At 45.2% G+C, this 18319-nt stretch overlaps 1 protein-coding gene across 2 annotated transcripts in view; it reads right to left on the reverse strand.

Moving 5' to 3' along the window:
* The window catches only part of STK32C (serine/threonine kinase 32C), a 100144-nt gene that overhangs the window by 12139 nt on the left and 69686 nt on the right, over positions 1 to 18319 (reverse strand). For both annotated transcript variants that reach the window (XM_069863388.1, XM_069863387.1), the window contains one exon: positions 2109 to 2260. In XM_069863388.1, coding sequence (XP_069719489.1) covers positions 2109 to 2260 — 152 coding nt within the window. The remainder of the gene's footprint in view (positions 1 to 2108; positions 2261 to 18319) is intronic.

Below are 18319 nucleotides of genomic sequence, written 5' to 3' on the forward strand. Positions count from 1 at the left end.
GCACAAATTTTTAGGCAATCTCAAAAACCACTGGGTTGGAAATAGTGTCAACGTGACTTGATGACACAGCTGCAGAAGCCTGCCTTTACAAAAAGGCAAGCTATCATTTGAAAGAATGCATTTGGTCTCTTCTCCCAAGAGATAGGGTGAGAGGGAATGGCCTCACGCTGTGCCAGGAGAGCATTGCACATTAGGTAAATCTTGTTTACTGAAAGGATTACCAAGCACTGGAACAGCTGCCCAGGGAGGTGTTTGAGTCACCATCCCTGGAGGTGTTTAAAAGACGGGTGTGTGAAGTGCTTGGGGATAGAATTTAGTAGTAGACAGGTATGGTTGGACTTGATGATCTCAAAGGTCTTTCCAACCTAGGGATTCTGTGATTTCAAACCAAGTCAAGAGTGTGCAAGACACTTGAAGTAAACCCTAGTCAATAGTTTGGGCAACCCAGGTCATATATACAGTAAGAGAAGGGACGACACTTCTTTTCCCTTCTTAGTCTGTCATCTTCCACTCAATGGTATGTTGAAGATTTTCCACCATCTCTCATAACCATCACTTTTCTTGCAGTCTGGGAATATAAGCCACAAACTCCTTATTTCTATCACCCTGTGCCGCGTTCTGTATTTGCTCTTGCCTCAGCACCTTCCTAGCAGTGATCAGAGATGCTTGCTGGCATAGGGTCAGTTTGTGGCATGCTGGTCAACCGCTGGGGAAGATGATGGATTTTCTGATCCCTGCCCCACATCGGGCATTCCTTCACAGGGCAGGGAAGGCAGAGAGAGGACAGACTACCCAGAGCGCCTAGCAGCAGGACTGGGAGAGGGTCATGAGGCTGACTGCTAAGGACTCACCACAAACTAATCGAAGATCTCAGGATGCATCATTTTCTAAAAGTTATTAATTATTTTTTTGTGCAAGATTTCGTAACGATATATCTCTGACCTCTAAAGGAATATATTTTATTTGGCCAGTGAATGTGTGCCAAAGCAATGTTTGCCCTTAGTTGTCCTCCAGCAAAAGGCCATACACCTGATCTCATAATGTTTTTTCAGCAACAGACCACAAGAAATAGTCACATTTCAAATTTCTCAATAGTAAATTGATTGTGTGTGCACTGGCAAGAATTATCTTCGTTACTAAGTAATATTTTAGGGTCTAATTTAAAAAAAAACTCCTACAGGTTGAAATCTAACAAATAACTTCAGTTGGTAACGCTTTTGAAATGCATCCAGTCTAGACAGTAAAAGTAAAAAAATGACATGCAGTGTATCTCCTTGGCTTCCCTAGCACCATATTAATTCCCTCATCCTACAAGCATCCCTCAGCGTACATGTATGGAACCACCTGCACAGACCCAAACACGGTCAGGACAGCTTTAAACCACCCAGTAAAACTTCTTGAGCTAGAGACTATTTCAGTAATGCTTTACTGAACACACTGGCCATGGCTGAGAGCAGTTCTGTTTATCTAAACTATTAGGCAGCCTCTGCAAGACAGAATCCCTTAGAGGGACCAAATACTGCATAGAACACTACATATTTGGTATAATTGTATGATTTTGTATCAATAAAATTTATAAATCATCATGTCTAAAAGTGCTAGTTTCTTTAATGTTTCCAACTGTTATTTGCTACAAAAATTGGCCCCACACAGTATCTCATTCCGATGACCACACACTGTCAAAGTTCTCAGTATCTCCATGTACATGAGATGGACTATTTCTTTAATGGCAGTCACCAGGAGCATCATGCTGCCCCAAGACACCTTAGTTAAACTGCACAGAACAACGTATCATATTACAAAAATATTTTATGGTTAAATTGGCAGGGAGCCCCCTGGGAGAGACTTGATAATGGCATTTACAAGAAGGCTGGTAGAAAACACCCCACAAACACATCAAAGTTTTTGATGGAAATTAAGAAGCTAAGACGTTTTAAAATGTTTAATGCTATAACATTTTGATATCTTATGTGTTATGATTCCTGAACACATTACATCTTATCATGAACTTCCATTGTAGCAGCACACTGTGATGCTCCCAGGGATGTCCATGGCCCACAGGGGATGGGGCAGGTAGCCCCAGGAGGCAGAGGGGAGGAGACACTCACCAGAGATTCACCAGGAACACATGCTCGATCTCCTGTAGGATTTCCAGCTCTCTGAACACATTGCGAACCTCATCTCTTTCAATGCACTGCTGTTTGTTCATGTACTTCATGGCATACATCTTCTCAGTGTCTCTTTTCTGCACAATACACACCTAAAGTACCACAGAAGGGGAGGGAAGAGATTTAGTAATATCTTGCATCTCCTCACTTCCTGCTTTACCAGGCAGAGCCCCACGTCACTCAGCACTTCCACCCCACTATCAAATATAACTGATTCCCCGGGGTGTGACTTGGGACCTAGGAACATAAGCTCCAAGTGCAGTGCCCACGCACTCCTGTTTTGGGCACTCCACCTCCCCACTCATGCTGTCTTTAACTGAGCAGCCACATAAGAGCTTCCTCTAGGATGGGGTGGCCAGCTACAGGGAGAGCGTTCCAGCAGGGAGTAGTGTCTGGGAGCTGTGGGAGAGAGCTTCACACTCCCTGGTTCTGAATGGAGAGCGGTTTCAGGCAATCACGAAGCTTCTCTCCCAGCTTTGACTCCATTCTGCTCGTATCTGCCAGCCACCAACTTCCAGCAGATTGGTCTTAATCTACTGTATACATATCTGTGCTCTGAAAGGTCAAAATGATCCTGTTTGTTTTAGCAGAAAGCAATTAAGATGTAAATTTGTTAACAACAACAACAACAACCACCGTGCCCCTAGAAGTGCAGCGATACTTCATCCTTACAAGACAGACTTTCCTTGCTTGGGGTTTCACCATCCCAGAGCCTTTCCTGCGCATCCAGCCTGGGCTCCCAGTCTGGAGTAGCAAACCATCATGAATGGGGATGTGTCCTTCCCCAGGCGTGGACCATGCTGCAGTCCAAGCTGCCTGCCCCTGGCCAGATCTGCTCCCCATCGCGTGGGCTTGGACAGCCTGTTCTCATGACTGGGCAAGGAGGAAGCCACGGTGGGTCTGTCCTCCTGTGAAACATCTTCCCACCGGCTGCTTGCAGCCGTCCACTTTCTGGGACTCAGAGCCGGCAGCCCTGGGACAGGTGGGATAACCCGACACCTGGCCCTCGCACCCCACTCTGCAGGGCTGGCACAGGTTTCCAACCAGCACTGCCTTTAGCGTGCCTCCCTTGGTTCTTCTGAGTCATAATGACACCTTAATTACAAGGGTAACTGTATTTAAAGGAGCTAATTAGTTTTTAAGGTAACCATTTTTAAATGAACTAATGAAATTTCTACATCTCGTATAATTACATCTATCCTCTCCTAATTATCGGACATGCCTATGATTATAATATGCTGGATGTATTTTCTTTGAAAGAGAAATAATTTGGCAGTTTGGTCACGCAGCCTTCTTCTGGAGCGGTGCAGGGAGGCTGACCTGGGGGTGGCAGAGAGCTGGTCACGTCTACACAGCACGGGAGCAAGCAAAGGTTTGTTGCTGTGGATGGCAGAAAACATTGCAGACAGACGGGAGCCACCAAACTCTTCCACACTTCTGAAATACTGCCATTAATACCCATTTGCAAGTGCTAATGGCATACAATATAATATCATCAAGGACACATTACAGCAAGAAGGTGACAAAATAATAGGTGGTTATCATTAGCCTGATAAAAACATCCCAATTAGTGATGCACACTGAAATTACGGAGATTATTTTGCAGTCGTCATTACAATTATGGTACGAATGGAAAATTATGTATTGCAATAACTCCAGGTGCACCTCAGACCTCACGTTAAATGTTCACTTCTTGAATCACAGAATCACTAGGTTGGAAAAGACCTCCAGGATCATTGAGTCCAACCATTTCTGTCAATCACTAAACCATGTCCCTGAGCATGCAACCCACCCATCCTCTAAACCCCTCCAGGGAAGGTGACTCAACCACCTCCCTCGGCAGCCTCTGCCAGTGCCCAATGACCCTTTCCGTGAAAAAAATTTTTCTGATGTCCAGCCTGAATCTCCCCTGGTGCAGCTTGAGGCCATTCCCTCTTGTCCTGTCCCCTGTCACTTGGGAGAAGAGGTCAGATCCCTCCTCTCTACAACCTCCTTTCAGGTAGTTGTAGAGAGCAATGAGGTCTCCCCTCAGCCTCCTCCAGGCTAAACAACCCCAGCTCCCTCAGCCGATCCTCCTAAGAGTTGCTCTCAAGCCCCTTCACCAGCTTCATCGCTCTTCCCTGGATTCGCTCCAGAGCCTCAACATCCTTCTTGTGGTGAGGGGCCCAGAACTGAACACACGATTCCAGGAGCGGTCTCACCAGTGCCGAGTACAGAGGGAGAATAACCTCCCTGGACCTGCTGGTCACACCGTTTCTGATACAAGCCAAGATGCCATTGGCCTTCTTGGCCACCTGGGCCGCTGCTGGCTCATGTTCAGTCGCTGTCAACCAACACACCCAGGTCCTTCTCCTCCGGGCAGCTCTCCAGCCAGACTTCTCCTAGTCTGTAGCTGCACAGGGTTGTTGTGTCCCAAGTGCAGGACCCAGCATTTGGCCTTGTTAAACCTCAACCCATTGGTCTCAGCCCAGCGGTCCAGCCTGTTCAGATCCCTTTGCAGAGCCTCCCAACCCTCCAGCAGATCCACACTTCCACCCAGATTAGTGTCATCCGCAAACTTGCTAAGGGTGCACTCGATGCCTTCATCCAGGTCATTGATAAAGACATGGAACAGGGCTGGACCCAGCACTCAGCCCTGGGGGACACCACTTGTCACTGGCCTCCAGCTGGAGTTAACTCCATTTCTCACCACTCTCTGGGCCCTTCAGCCAACCAGTTTTCCACCCAGGAGAGTGTCTACCTGTCCAGCCCAGAGGCTGACAGTTTCCTAAGCAGAATGCTGTGAGAAACTGTGTCAAAGGCTTTACTGAAGTCCAAGAAGACTACTGCAGGAGTACCAGCAAGCACATGTTGCTCACCCTTGAGAGCCATGTCCTGTGCTGGCAGCGACGCCAAGGCAGGACCAGTCTGTGCTCCTGCACACCTCTAAGCTATCTGGTGAGAAGGAGTGTCCCCATCACTGTCCTCTGGCTGGCATGGTCCCCTCTGATGCCTGTGGGCGTGCAAGAGCCCATCAGCTACAGCTGTCTGGGACTGTTCATAACACAAAAACATAAGGTAAAGTCCTTGCTTTGTGCAAGTTTAATAATAAATAATAATGAACCACCTACCACAATGCAAAGCACCAGCAGGATCCAACTCCTGCCTAAAGCAGAGTAAACTGGTTGTACATTCAATAAACCCAGCAAAAACAACTTTATATTTTATAAATTTTTTGAGTAGAAAAGACCTAACAATATCTCTTTAAAACATGGTAATTGCTATAAAACTTCTCTAAAAACAAACCTCTGAGTAACAGCCATCCTGGCACCAAACAACATTCTTTACCGATTTCAATTTATTTCCCATTACAGCTGGAAGCTCATTAATTTCTAAAATTTTTATTTTTTTTTTAGATTGTGACTTGAAATATCTTAACAGGCACTGCATTTTATATTTATGTCATTTGCTTCTTGTTCCTCTGCAGGGAAAATGGAAACCTAGTATAATAAATGAGAAAATGTTGAAAACTTCTTGTACTCTGTAATCATAATAAATAGTTTTCTGAAATGGAACAGCATCACCTACATACAAAGCAATGCCAGTTTCAAGCGCTCTGGGAATTTTTGTTCTCTGTTTTCTGTAAAAGAACACCAATGTGGGCATGGATGGAAATGTCCTTCTTCCAGCCAAGCCTCCCCAAATACCAGGGTGGAAGCGGAAGCAATGGGAGATGAGCAGGAGGTGTCTCACCAGTGTCCATGGGAAGCATGAGGTGGCAACCGATGGGGCGACTGGGGTGAGAGGGCACTTCGACGGTGCCCCACGTAGGTTCTTTCCATACCACTATAACCACCACAGCCACTAATAGTTAATGATCATGTTAATACGGTGCTTGGCAGGGATCTAATGCAAGTCAAACCAACGTCAGGACTGGTGTCAATGCTGCCCCAGCCAGGCTCAGCCACTTGCATCCTCTGCCACAGACAGGAATCCTACATAAAATACCCCGGTTACAGAAATGCCTCCCAACCATCAGTGCCCCAACATCTATCTTTTCCTTTTTGAGCATCTCCATTAGTGCATCTGTTCCTGGGGAAGGAATAAACATCTACTTGATAACAAATCAAGAGTTTTTTTCTAAATTAATGTCAACCCATTTTCAAGCAGCTCTTGCGAAGCAACACAAGAATGCAGAAAGAAGAGACTACTTTGTCTTCATTCTGCATAATGCGGTCCCTCACCACACAAAGGAAATTTTCAGCAGTTAAATACAGCCATTAGAAAAAATTGTATGTAATGCTGCCAGATTTGTGAAGCAGAAGGCAGGCATCAGCTGGTAGTATATTGCTCAAGACATGGCACATGAAAGATTTAATAGAGTCCCAGATACCCTGAACATTCAGCTGCTGCCAAATGGTTTGTATACAGCTGCCTTTGCTTTTATTGCATTAAAAGCATAAAGGGTTTGGAGTGTGCATTTGTGATTCAGGACATGGGATGTGCATTTAACATCTCCCAGTTCGATCTCACTTTATGAGGCCCCAGACAATGACAATGCCTGTATTGTCACCATAGCTGGCAGCTTCTTGTCATCTGAATCTGGGACAAGCTCAGTCTTCCCCCAACAGCCCCAGCTACCTCATTAATTTAGAAGGGACTCACAAAGACCATTGACCTAGGTGATATCAAAAAAGTAGCAAGTGGGGAACACTGACTCTTGGATTTGAAATACCTCTCTTTAAGGTAAGAGTTACCATTAAAATGGCAATACATGATCAGCGGTGTGCAGCTACCTCTCTACTTAGTGCACAAAGTTTGTTTTCATCAGCAGGAGCAGTCAAGGAGTTAACGTGACTTCGTTTGACTCTCATGAGCACTCAGGAGATGCTGCCTCTCCTGACAGCGCTGCTCTGCGCCACCCCTGCTATCACGCAGCTCCACTCAGATAACATTCCCAAACTCATTCCCTGCAAAGCCATCCCTGCAGTTTCCCGGTGCCAAATCATCTTGCTCTCAGTTAAGCAGACAGTAAATCCACCTGTTTAAACTGTCCTGACAATCTATGAGAGAGGAAGGCATGAAAACAGATGAAAAGACCAGGAAGAGGAAGCCAAGAGGAACCACTGCAGCAGGAGCCTGGCATCCTGCAGAGCACTGGGCACAGGGCTGCATCCCTCCATCACGTACAGAGAAGAGAGACGAAGCTGGTGAAGGGGCTGGAGGTCTTATGAGGAGCGGCTGAGGGAACTGGGGTTGTTTAGCCTGGAGAAGAGGAGCCTGAGGGGAGACCTTATTGCTCTCTACAACTACCTGAAAGGAGGTGGTAGAGAGGAGGGAGCTGGGCTCTTCTCCCAGGTGACAGTACAAGAGGGAATGGCCTCAAGCTGCACCAGGGGAGGTTCAGACTGGATACCAGGAAAAAATTTTTCACTGAAAGGTCATCAGGCACTGGCAGAGGCTGCTCAGGGAGGTGGTTGAGTCATCATCCCTGGAGGTGTTTAAAAGACTGGTAGACAAGGTGCTCAGGGACATGGTTTAGTGGCAGATAGGAATAGCTGGACTCGATGATCCTAGAGGTCTTTTCCAACCTAGTGATTCTATGATTGTAAGATCACAGCCACACAAGGTACCTGGAGGAATCCACCTAGTCATGCCATGCTGTGCTGTGCTATGCCTTGCTCCAGCAGTTCTCCCATGGGGCGAATGGACACCACATGGAAACAAGGCACAGCACCCAAAGCTCACATGGTTTTCCTGTAGTATATGAAAATCAAAGAGGAAGACAAAGGGACCAGCTTTAATTTGAGAAGAATAAATGAAGAGTAGCCTCTGGAATGATGGCACGGCTCTGAACCACTGTCCTGGAGTCAGCTTGGTGGTAGCTATTTTTACGAGCTTCCAACTGATCCAGGGAACACATTAAGAATTTCAAATATCAGACACAATTTAAGCTTTAGAAACCAAACCAAATACACAAAATTATTACTGGGACTAAATAAGTAGAACATCCCTGAAGAACCTAGACTTTTGACCAGTGTGTCTTCTCCTACCACTCACACCACGACTGTAATTTGCAGGGACAAATCTTACTCTTTCTGTAGGAAGCATTCGCACCACAGAGACTCTCACACAAACCTAACCTTAGGATAAAGCCTCAGGATAAATCTTTTTCTGTAGGTTCAAAGCATTCACCATCACATCATGGACTAAGCATCAAAAGCAGAAAAGAAGTCCATTACCTGCCAGGAATTATTTAGGTACTTATTGCCCTGCACCACTAATTGCACTATTTCTTATAAGAGTTATTGCTACTTTCCACACAAGCATTATGTAAGTTAGCATAAAAATAGAGAGCTGGGATTTGGGCATTTTCTGGTGTCCAGGGTGCTCAGACATTATATCTTTTCTTGGAAGGTTTTTTTTTTTTTGTTCTGGTTAATTTAGGACACTTTCCCCAACTGTCTAAATTTTTGCTTGCTCCCTCCTAAGCAGACTTTGCCTTTCCTCCTTTAGAAATCTAATAACTCTTTTTCCTGCTGACTCCGCAGGAATCCAACGGGCTGAAATCCCCACTCAGAGGAAAGGTCATCTAATCATTTAATAGCATGTCTTGACTTATCTCAAACTAATTATAAAGGGGCAGCACAATTTGCCTGGGCTCAAACAAAAGCAAGTAGTTTGCATTCTAGGCAGGATCTGCAGAGCTGATAAATACTGGAGATTGTTTGATCTTGGCTGCATAAGGATTATTTTTTCCTTCTGCAAATGCAGATGTCACCTTAAATTAAGGCACTCGTGATCCTGTCCTCTGCAGGATGTTAGCATCACATCTGATGCAAGTACCCATGGCTGGGTTCAGGTGATCTTCCTTTTGCTCCTGAACTGTTACCAGTAGGTTTTCTCCTTGAATTTCTCAGTGGCTTCTGCCTTTGAAAGGCAAGACAAATGCACTGTAATCCTTACATACACAGACACTTTATTGACATCGGCTGAGAGCCGTCAGGAAGTTTCAGTGTGCAAAGCTGGATTTTGCTTATTTGGATTTTAGAGTAGAGTCAAGGCTTAACATTAGCAAGCCCTACAAACAACATCAAATACCTTAATCTACACGATAGCTAATCACAGCCACACATTGCTCTAGTTTACAAAAATGCTTATTTGCAGTGGTTGCACCTTGCCCACATATATTGATTTCTCCTCCAGCTTCTGCTGACTTCCCTTGGGTATTTATGTCTGGACACCCAATGTGGAAAACCTACAAATACAGTTAGATATTGAAATGGTTAAAAAAAATCTCTATCTTTCCCTTTCTCCATAAATGAAAAGCCCTGCTATTGTAAGTGGTCATTCTGGAAATGGCTGTGACTCTGGGATGATGCATCGATTGCTCCAGCAGAGCTTATTTGATCCCAGCAATGTTCTCCAGCTATTAATCACCCAGAGCAGCAGCTTACAGCTCTCAAAAATAAACTAACCTAAACGAAGTCATGAGGAATTGTCATGAGCAAAAGCACAATCAGAATCCGTCCCTAAGCTTTTACCCAGCAAAGAAAACATCAGTCACTTCTGATATAAACTACCTCCTGCACTGGTGGCTTAGGACCAGGCACTGTCTCCATCTGAAAACAGCAGCACAGAAGACATGAAGTATTGTGCAAAAACCCTGTTCAGCCTGCAGTGTTTCTGCTGCACAAGCTCAGCAAGCCCTAGCAGTCACCATGTCTGCTGGGGCCACCAGCACTATTTCCCAGCACTGGGTTCCACTGAGACACAAGCTGAGGCGAGGAACCAGCAGGACTCGTTCCCCCCTGTCAGGCTGCTGAGGTCAAATCCCTCCTCATTTTCCCCAGTATCTATAATTTTACTTGCAAAGCTTAAACTTGAAATGTGAAGCATACACATAAAATTGTCCATGGCATCCAAAAGCACCAGTAGGCTTTGGGATTGCCTGGAGAAAAGAATCTCCACTACAGGGGACAGCATGGGAGTAGCTGCATGAAGGATCATAAAAATCACAGAATGTCCTGAGTGGGAAGGGACCCTCAAGAATCGAGTTCATCTCCTGTCCCTGCATAGGACAACCCCGCATTCACACTGTGTGTCTGAAGACATTGTCCAAATGCTTCTTGAATATTGTCAGGCTTGGAGTTGTGACTGTTTCCCTGGCTTCCCTGTTCCAGTGCTTCACCACCCTCTGGGCAAAGAACCTCTTCCTAATGTCCAACCTAACCCTCCCCTAGCACATCCTCCTGCCGTCCCTTCAGCATTCCTTCTTTTTGCATCTGATAGAGAATCAGGCCTTCACATGCCTTTGACAACAGCATTTATCACTTCTTTACACATAAATGCTCAAACAAAGTGATAGAACAAAGAGATTTGGGGAACAGAATACTAGAAATGCTGTAACCTGCCAAACTTTGTACCTAACTGCAAATCTGAAAGTTACTTGGGTTCCCAGCAAGAGAATGAAGCCAAGTCGACGGAAGGAAACATGGAATGTGATGAGTATCAACGGCTGCCACGTGCACATCAACAGGCAGTGAGGTCTGGGAGCACCAGGCCAAAATCAGACATCAAGGGACTAGGGATTTGGGGAAAAATGGAGCACCTTTCCCTGCAGGTTTCCGTAGGGTTTTGTGAACTCCAAAATCCTAAATCACTGTCTGTCTACAAGACTGCATTGTGTCTAGTCTGACGAGCACGTTCCTGTGAAAAGGAGTCCTGTTGGAAGTCATTAATTTAAAATCTGGAATGCACCAACATGCTGAGAATGCGGTTCTTTAATCAGCTCAATGTTCCAAAGCTGTGGGTCTTCTGCATGGAAGAAAGAGACAAAGATGAGGAGATGACGGCAGCGCATAAAATCGTGAGTGCCCTGGGGAAAGCGAAAAGGGAACCACTCGGAGCACACCACTGAAGGCAGCAAGTACCATCACCCAGCAGGGAGTTTAGAATGAGTAAAAGGAAAGGTTTTTCACCCAGCGTTCCTAAAGGCGCTCACTGCCTCAGGAAACCATGGAGACCAAAGGAATGCACCAGTTCAGAGAGAGATGGGACAAACTCCTCACAGACAGCAATGTTTGCTGAGCACAAAGCAACAGGTACAGCCAGAGAAGATCAAGGAAGGTTGGAGAAGGTCAAAGAAGGTCAGAGAGGGTCAAGAAAGGTCAGAGAAGTTATAAAAGACAAGCCAGTAGCACAAAGATATTTTGGGAACAGACTTGACCACTACTGCCAAGAACTGCCATTTTACTGGTTTCTTGCAAACCAGAGAGTGTTTGTTGAGCAAATACAGGCAGCAAAGCAGGTAAGAAAGGGTTTATTGTAAACTATGCATTGCTGTTCTATTGCTGAAAGAATAAGCTCCACATTGATTTTTAACAAGTCCATCTCCTTTAGACAAGATTTCCTCTAAGGGCTCACCTGTTAAAACAAGACAATAAACTATTCACTCCTCTGAGTGTTTCCATTCTTTAGAAAGCAGATGAGTATGATCTGCTGGAGAGAAATTACTGTCATGCAGCCTTTAAAGAAGAGTTGGAGAGGACTTTATTAGGTAACTAATGCTAATGCTGCAGTGGGCAGAACGATGCCAGGGCAAATGGGCACGGCATGGACCAGCACCTCTGAGACCCCCTCTGCTTTGCTGTTTGAGAGCGGCTCCGTACCGAGAGCTGCAGATAGAATCTTGCCAACGATATAAAAAAAACTAAAATCATTTCTCAGCTGCTATCAGTTAAGTAACAAAAAGGGATCTTGTTATTCTGAAGTGAAACTGGAGGCATTTGATAGGGCTACAGTATCACAGTTGCACAGGATGCAGTATCAGTTACCCTGTCATTTATAAGCACTCTTCCTATTCATTTTGTATTATGACAGCACTGATAGTAATACAATCTTTGCTTGGTAATTAGCAGCTGTGTAACACTTGTAATTAAAAAGATAATATGAACTTGTTCCATAGTTCTCATAAACATTAAGGATAAAACCAGCTAATCCTTTTTGGGTTTTTTTTTTTAGGCATAGCCAAGACAGCAAAGCTTAAAGCTTCTTCCTAGGAGTATTTGCAGTGATAGAATTAAAGTGTCAGGGATTCATTAACCATGTGAGCCATGGTGGGCAGCTGGATGAAGCTCTGTTGGGACTATCTACCTCCTTTCCACAGGCCTGTCCATGACCTTTGTGTCTGATCAGAAAGGACCCCAGGACCAACGCAATCCCCTGCAGCTCTCCGTACAAGCCAAGGCATGGGTGAACATAAAGGGTTGGCAACTCCACCAGCGCCATGACCATGAACCACCAGCATGGCCCTACACTCAGCAGGGGCATGATTCTTTCAGGGCCACCAGCAACTGCAAGTGGCCTGTGCCTAAGCACCTTCTGCTTTCCCATGGGGACACTCCCTTGGTCAAACCTCCTTCAATCCCCAAAACTACCATGCTGGCTCCCAGCTACTACCTTGTGAGAACCCAAGGACAACAGCACCTCCTACAAACCCACAATAGCACGATTTATGGGTAGTATCAGGTGTGAACTGCTGAAAACCTCCACCAGAAATCACCTCAAATTAATCAAATTAGATTTAACTAATCAAATGTGTTCTCAAAAAGGCAATAGTCGTGTTGATTCTGACAAAAGCAATGACCTGACAGCTGGATCCTGGGCATCTGACAACACTGCCAGGCTCTGTAGATGTTCTCCTCTCCCAAGATGCAGAAATGAGCAAACAGGAAGGACAGACAGACAGATGTGCTCCCTCGAGCACAGCTGGTAGTGCAGCTATGGGCTGCATAAAGCTGTGTGCCTTGGGCAGTATGAATTACGAACAAAAAGTAAATTGATAATTACCTGATACACAGGACAGTAAAATCAGCTTATCTAAGAAGAAAGGGCTGGGGCTGCAGATCACAGGTGCCCCCACCCCCCAGGAGCAGTCACCCTACAAAAACAGGTCCAGAAGTGGCACCCAGCATCTCAAGGATGCTGGTCCCTCAAAGGCGTTCCCACTCCACAGTTGCTTAGCTCAATGAGCACAAGAGCCTGGAAATGGTAAAGGCAGCCAGCATCACAGGAGCCTGTGTAGCCCCTCACCGTCCCATTAGGGCTGGTCCTGCTGGATGGCATTCTGGGGAAGACGGAAAATTTCAGATCCATTCCTTAGAAGAGCTTCTCTGACGACGCTGGCAGCCCAGCAGACAATGGGTCTGGCACTCTTCAGAGGGACCTGGAGGTGCTTAAAAGATGGGTGGATGAGGTGCTGAGAGGCATGGTTTAGTGATTGATGGGAATGGTTGGACTTGATGATCCTGTGAGTCTTTTCCAACCTAGTGATTCTATGACCTCATGGCACCTTGCTGTGAGCCCACGGCTGCTGTGACAGCCCCAGCAGCCAAGACACCCTGGGGAGGCTGTGCCACCGCAGCCAGAGGCAAAGTCTCAGGAGCAGGACCGCAATTATACGCAACTTACGCATGACACCCCACGCTCAGTGGGGACACATTACTATAATACTGTCTGATCCTGAATAAAAACATACTTTGAAACAATCAGAAACCTTCATTGCTTGATTACGCAGCTTATTTAACCAGAACTTTGTTCTGGGAACAGTTTTGACAGCAGTGTCTCTGGCAATGTTTTTCCCAACTATTATCTCCAGCACACAAAGACCCATTTAAAAGAATGGGACATCTGCAGCTCTGGTCCCAGCGCCAATCTGCACAGCAATCTTCAGTATTATGCCATGCTGATGAACCAGGCTTGGTGACACAAACACGCGGGTGGCTGCTGGCTGTGACAACAGCACTCCTCTGCCTTTCCACATCTCTCCAGCTTTCGGCCATGCCTCTGAACTGGGTCTAGCCAAAGGTGCTGCTCAGGACCAAGGCTTTCACACCAGCCTCCCCACGTCTGGATGCTCACCCATGCGGTTGTGGTCCTCAGAACAACAGACACCTCTAGGTGTAACCACAGAATCATAGAATAGAATCACTAGGTTTGAAAAGACCCACTGGATCATTGAGTCCAACCATTCCTATCAATTACTAAACCATGCCCCTCAGCACCTCATCCACCCATCCTTTAAACACCTCCAGGAAAGGTGACTCAACCACCTCCCTGGGTAGCCTCTGCCAGTGCCCAATGACCCTTTCCGTGAAAAAGTTTTTCCTAATTTTCAGCCTAAACCTCCCCTGGCAGAGCTTAAGGCCATTCCCTCTCGTCCTGTCCCCTGTCACTTGGGAGAAGAGGCCAGCACCCTCCTCTCCACAACCTCATTTCAGGTAGTTGTAGAGAGCAATGAGGTCTCCCCTCAGCCTCCTCTTCTCCAGGCTAAACACCCCCAGCTCTCTCAGCTGTTCCTCATAAGGCCTGTTCTCCAGCCCCTTCACCAGCTTTGTTGCTCTTCTCTGGACTCGCTCCAGAGCCTCGCATCACTGCTCCAACTTCTTTCCACAACCAGCCCAGGTGAGATGCTGATACTCACAGACTGGGGACACATGGCATGAACAGATGCCTACTGCTGCTATTCTGCTGTTCTCTGCAAATGCCTCCAGACGGGCATGGCAGCAGGCACACCAACTCTGTATGACTGATCTCCATCCCACACAGAGGGTCCATGCTGTGCACATCAGCAGGGCTGCACCCAGGCTTGGGCACCTGGCATCCAGAGGCACCTGCAGCTTTTCTGCAGTTAACGGTTTTGGCCAGCTGGGACCATTTTATAGCCACATCTCTAAGAGTAGCAACAGCTGTTGTAATAATACAGTCTCCCTTTCCCATGCAAAGGTCAAAACCAGAACCTAGCTATTCAGGTATAAAACAAATCAAAAGGTGTAAAGTTGCAGTGAATGGAAAATAACTGCAGTCCTCAGGAGCCATGCTCTAAGTACAAGGTTACCAACTCAACAAATATTCCTTCACATCTTCAAGAGCTGATTTTGTTTTCTATTCCAAACACAATTTACTCTTTAAGGTATTCTTCATGGAGTCTTAGGACTACTTTTTCCCTGCTGATAAGTTATGCTCTATCACAAGATTGATGAAGGACTGGTTTGTCAGAACACCCATAAATGATTAAAATCTCTTTAATTCAGTGCTGCTGTTTGCTGCAGCCAAGTTGTAACAGAAGCTGATAAAACTTTTATTCATAGCAAGCCTGTTAGTGTTTTCAGGTCATGTCAACACTTCCATTAAATATCCCTTTCTCAGTTGCTTACACTAGAGATGAAAACTTCTTCTGACCTAGAATAAAACCTGCTGTTCGAGATCACACCTCAGCACACCATACATCGTTAACTTCCCCTTCCTAGTCTTCAGACTGTATTCACGTTCTCAACTCCTGCAAATCTGCAGACCTCCTTGAAGTTCAACAGACCTGTACGGATTCTACGAGCATGGTCAGCCCTCTACGTACCAGGAAAGTGAAACACAACTCACAGATATCGCTGGGAACACGCTCAAAATACATCCAAAACTAGGCTTGCGTGTGTATTTTTTTTTTGGAATGAACCTTATTTCTGTCTTGCTGTTGACACATATGGCACGCAACCAGCACACTGAAACTATGTCAGGAAAAGCTCTCCTTATTGGCACCTGCACACAGCAAGCAAGGAGCCAAGTTCCTCTAGTTGGTGTCTATCATGGAATATTTGCCAATATTCCTGCAAGAATTCATGGGGGGAGGGAGGGGGATGCAAAATGTTATCTACATGCTCTGAATCCTATGATTTAAAGCAATTTCAGATGCTTCAGATTATGCAGTTCCTTTTAACACTATGCTGATAAAATAATGTTTCAACAGACGTTAAACAGATGTTTCTATAATCAAATTTTGCATATGGATGATTATTTGACTTGCAGCTCCAAAAAAACATGTAGATTTCTTTACCTCATGAGAGAGATTAATCCAAATAAACAAAGAAAAGCTAGAGAAATGACAGTATATAAACCTAAGAAACAAAAAGGGAGACTTCACTTTTGATTTTCCCCATTCTCTACCCTGTCCCCTCTTGCATGCCGGCTGTATAGGTTCATTGTTTGATAGAAATTATAGTCAGTCTCAAAATCTGATGTTTTTTAATAAATTTTAGAACAATAACAAGAACAAAAGTGGTTATTTTGGATCATCCTTTGGGCACTGCTTTGAGCACGTGTCTTCGATGTGGCATGGCCTGGATTTGCTGACCTTGAGGACACAGAGTAGCAGACTGTCACTTGGGAGGTTTCAAAGTGGACAGGAACTGTGTTTCCCACTGTACAGACAGCTCTGCTGAGAGCAAGGAGGAAAACAAAGAGGGAGATGTGTCCTGGAGCTGTCATGCTTCCTACGGAAAGGCTGTTAGGCATCTAAATTTTTGTGTAGTTTTAATCACATGCTCCTATCTCTGCTGTGCTTTTCTGGCTTTAATATTATTCAAAGAAGAATGACGAAAAATCAGATTAACCTGCAGAAATCCCTGAAGACTGTGACTCCTTTCTGCCTCTGGATGGATCTAAACCTAGATCCACCATTAACTCCAGCTCAGCAGTATGGATTTACATGAGCATCAGGACCCCTCTATATGACTACAGTTAGCAAGTCTTTTCTGAATAAAATGTGGAAAGCACGTCTCCCTCTGGTTGACAGACATTATAAGTCTTGTATTTCGAGTCATCTTTCATTACAGCCATGATTACATTCTGTGATGTTTTACATGCTGGTCGAAGAGGCAGACAAAATGATTTTTTTAGTTATATATTTGATAAAACCTGGGAAGAGAGAGAAATCTAATTATTTCCAAAGAAGAACGGAGGGCTTTATTTAATCTCTGAACGTAAATTAATGTTGAAGCTTTTCCTGATCCCAAGGCAAGAACACTCACTGTGCTATTTCAAAAAACCTCATCACTCATCTTGAAATGGCACTGCCGGGCAATGGCATTGAGAGCGATGTGGCCCAACGTCTTTGTTTGTGTTGCTGCCACAATGTGCCTCCCAGGCACCAAAATTTCCGTTCTGTGCTGAAGTAAATAATCATAGGTATAGCTTCTCAACGAAGAAAGAAGAGGATACTTGTGTTTCACAGTGCAAGACCTTCAGGAGGAATTAATGCCACTTGAAACCAAATGCTTAGCTTTTCATTTGTAGAAGCTCGCTTCATTGTACTGATGTGTTTACCACCAAACTGCTACAAAGGGACCTGCCCTGGTAGGCATCTCCTCTAGGGAAGGTCTTCTATACTGGGAGACCTTGTTTCTCAGCACCAGACCCAAGGTATTGCAAAGAAACCGTGCCTAAAATGCCAGCAAACTGTGAAGTGACTCCCAGCAAAGCTCACTTCAGTTCACACAAACCAGCTAATATGCCAGAGCTATGAAAACCTCCCAAACTTTAGTATCGGCTGTTGGGTTTGCCAGCTGGCTGTCAGAAATCAGGATCCCTATAAACAGTTGTTACAGCAAATACCTCTGTGCACATACTGTGCTTGTTGTACACAGTATTAATTTCCCCATCAACCGCAGCACCACTCTCCAGGCTTAAAGGCAGTAACTCTGCTGGAGAGAAGTTTGGCCAGACTATAGACCCACCTGTTCACATCTGCTTTTCAATATTGCTATAAAATCCCTAGTATATTTCCCTTGAGAAAAAGGGGAGTTCAAACCTAGACCTTTGTAGGACCTGACCAAACTTATAATAGCTTTATTTTCCCTTTGTCCTACACATCCAACACTCAACAGAACACAACACATTTGGAGGGCCACCAAGAATCCATACTAAGGAACTATCAGAGTACATGAATAGCATTGTCAGCGTGAAAATATCACCTTGGAAGGGAGAGGATTAATGATAATTTGTGGTTAAGACAAATGTAGCATGCCTAACACAACTCTGTTAACGACTGATGAATTTCATTGTGACCATTGTTGATAATTCCTTTAGAAAAAACAAGAAAGTGAATGTCACAGCAGCGCCTTAAGGAGGTGTCTCCTCTAATTCCAATACCAACCTCTGCATATGCAGGAACTTAAATTACAAAATACACTGAGTTTCTTCTCCTGAAGGAATCTTTTGCAGTTCTTCTAATGACTGATTTCTGTCCTGGCTGGCTGGCGAGAGCCATGTCTCCAGGAACAGACAGCTGTAAATGGCTGGGGAGATGGAGGTCCCTTCCAGATGGGGAGCACAGGGACTCT

Source organism: Phaenicophaeus curvirostris, chromosome 9, assembly GCF_032191515.1.
Source record: "Phaenicophaeus curvirostris isolate KB17595 chromosome 9, BPBGC_Pcur_1.0, whole genome shotgun sequence".
In the NCBI taxonomy this organism is placed as follows: Eukaryota; Metazoa; Chordata; class Aves; order Cuculiformes; family Cuculidae; genus Phaenicophaeus; species Phaenicophaeus curvirostris.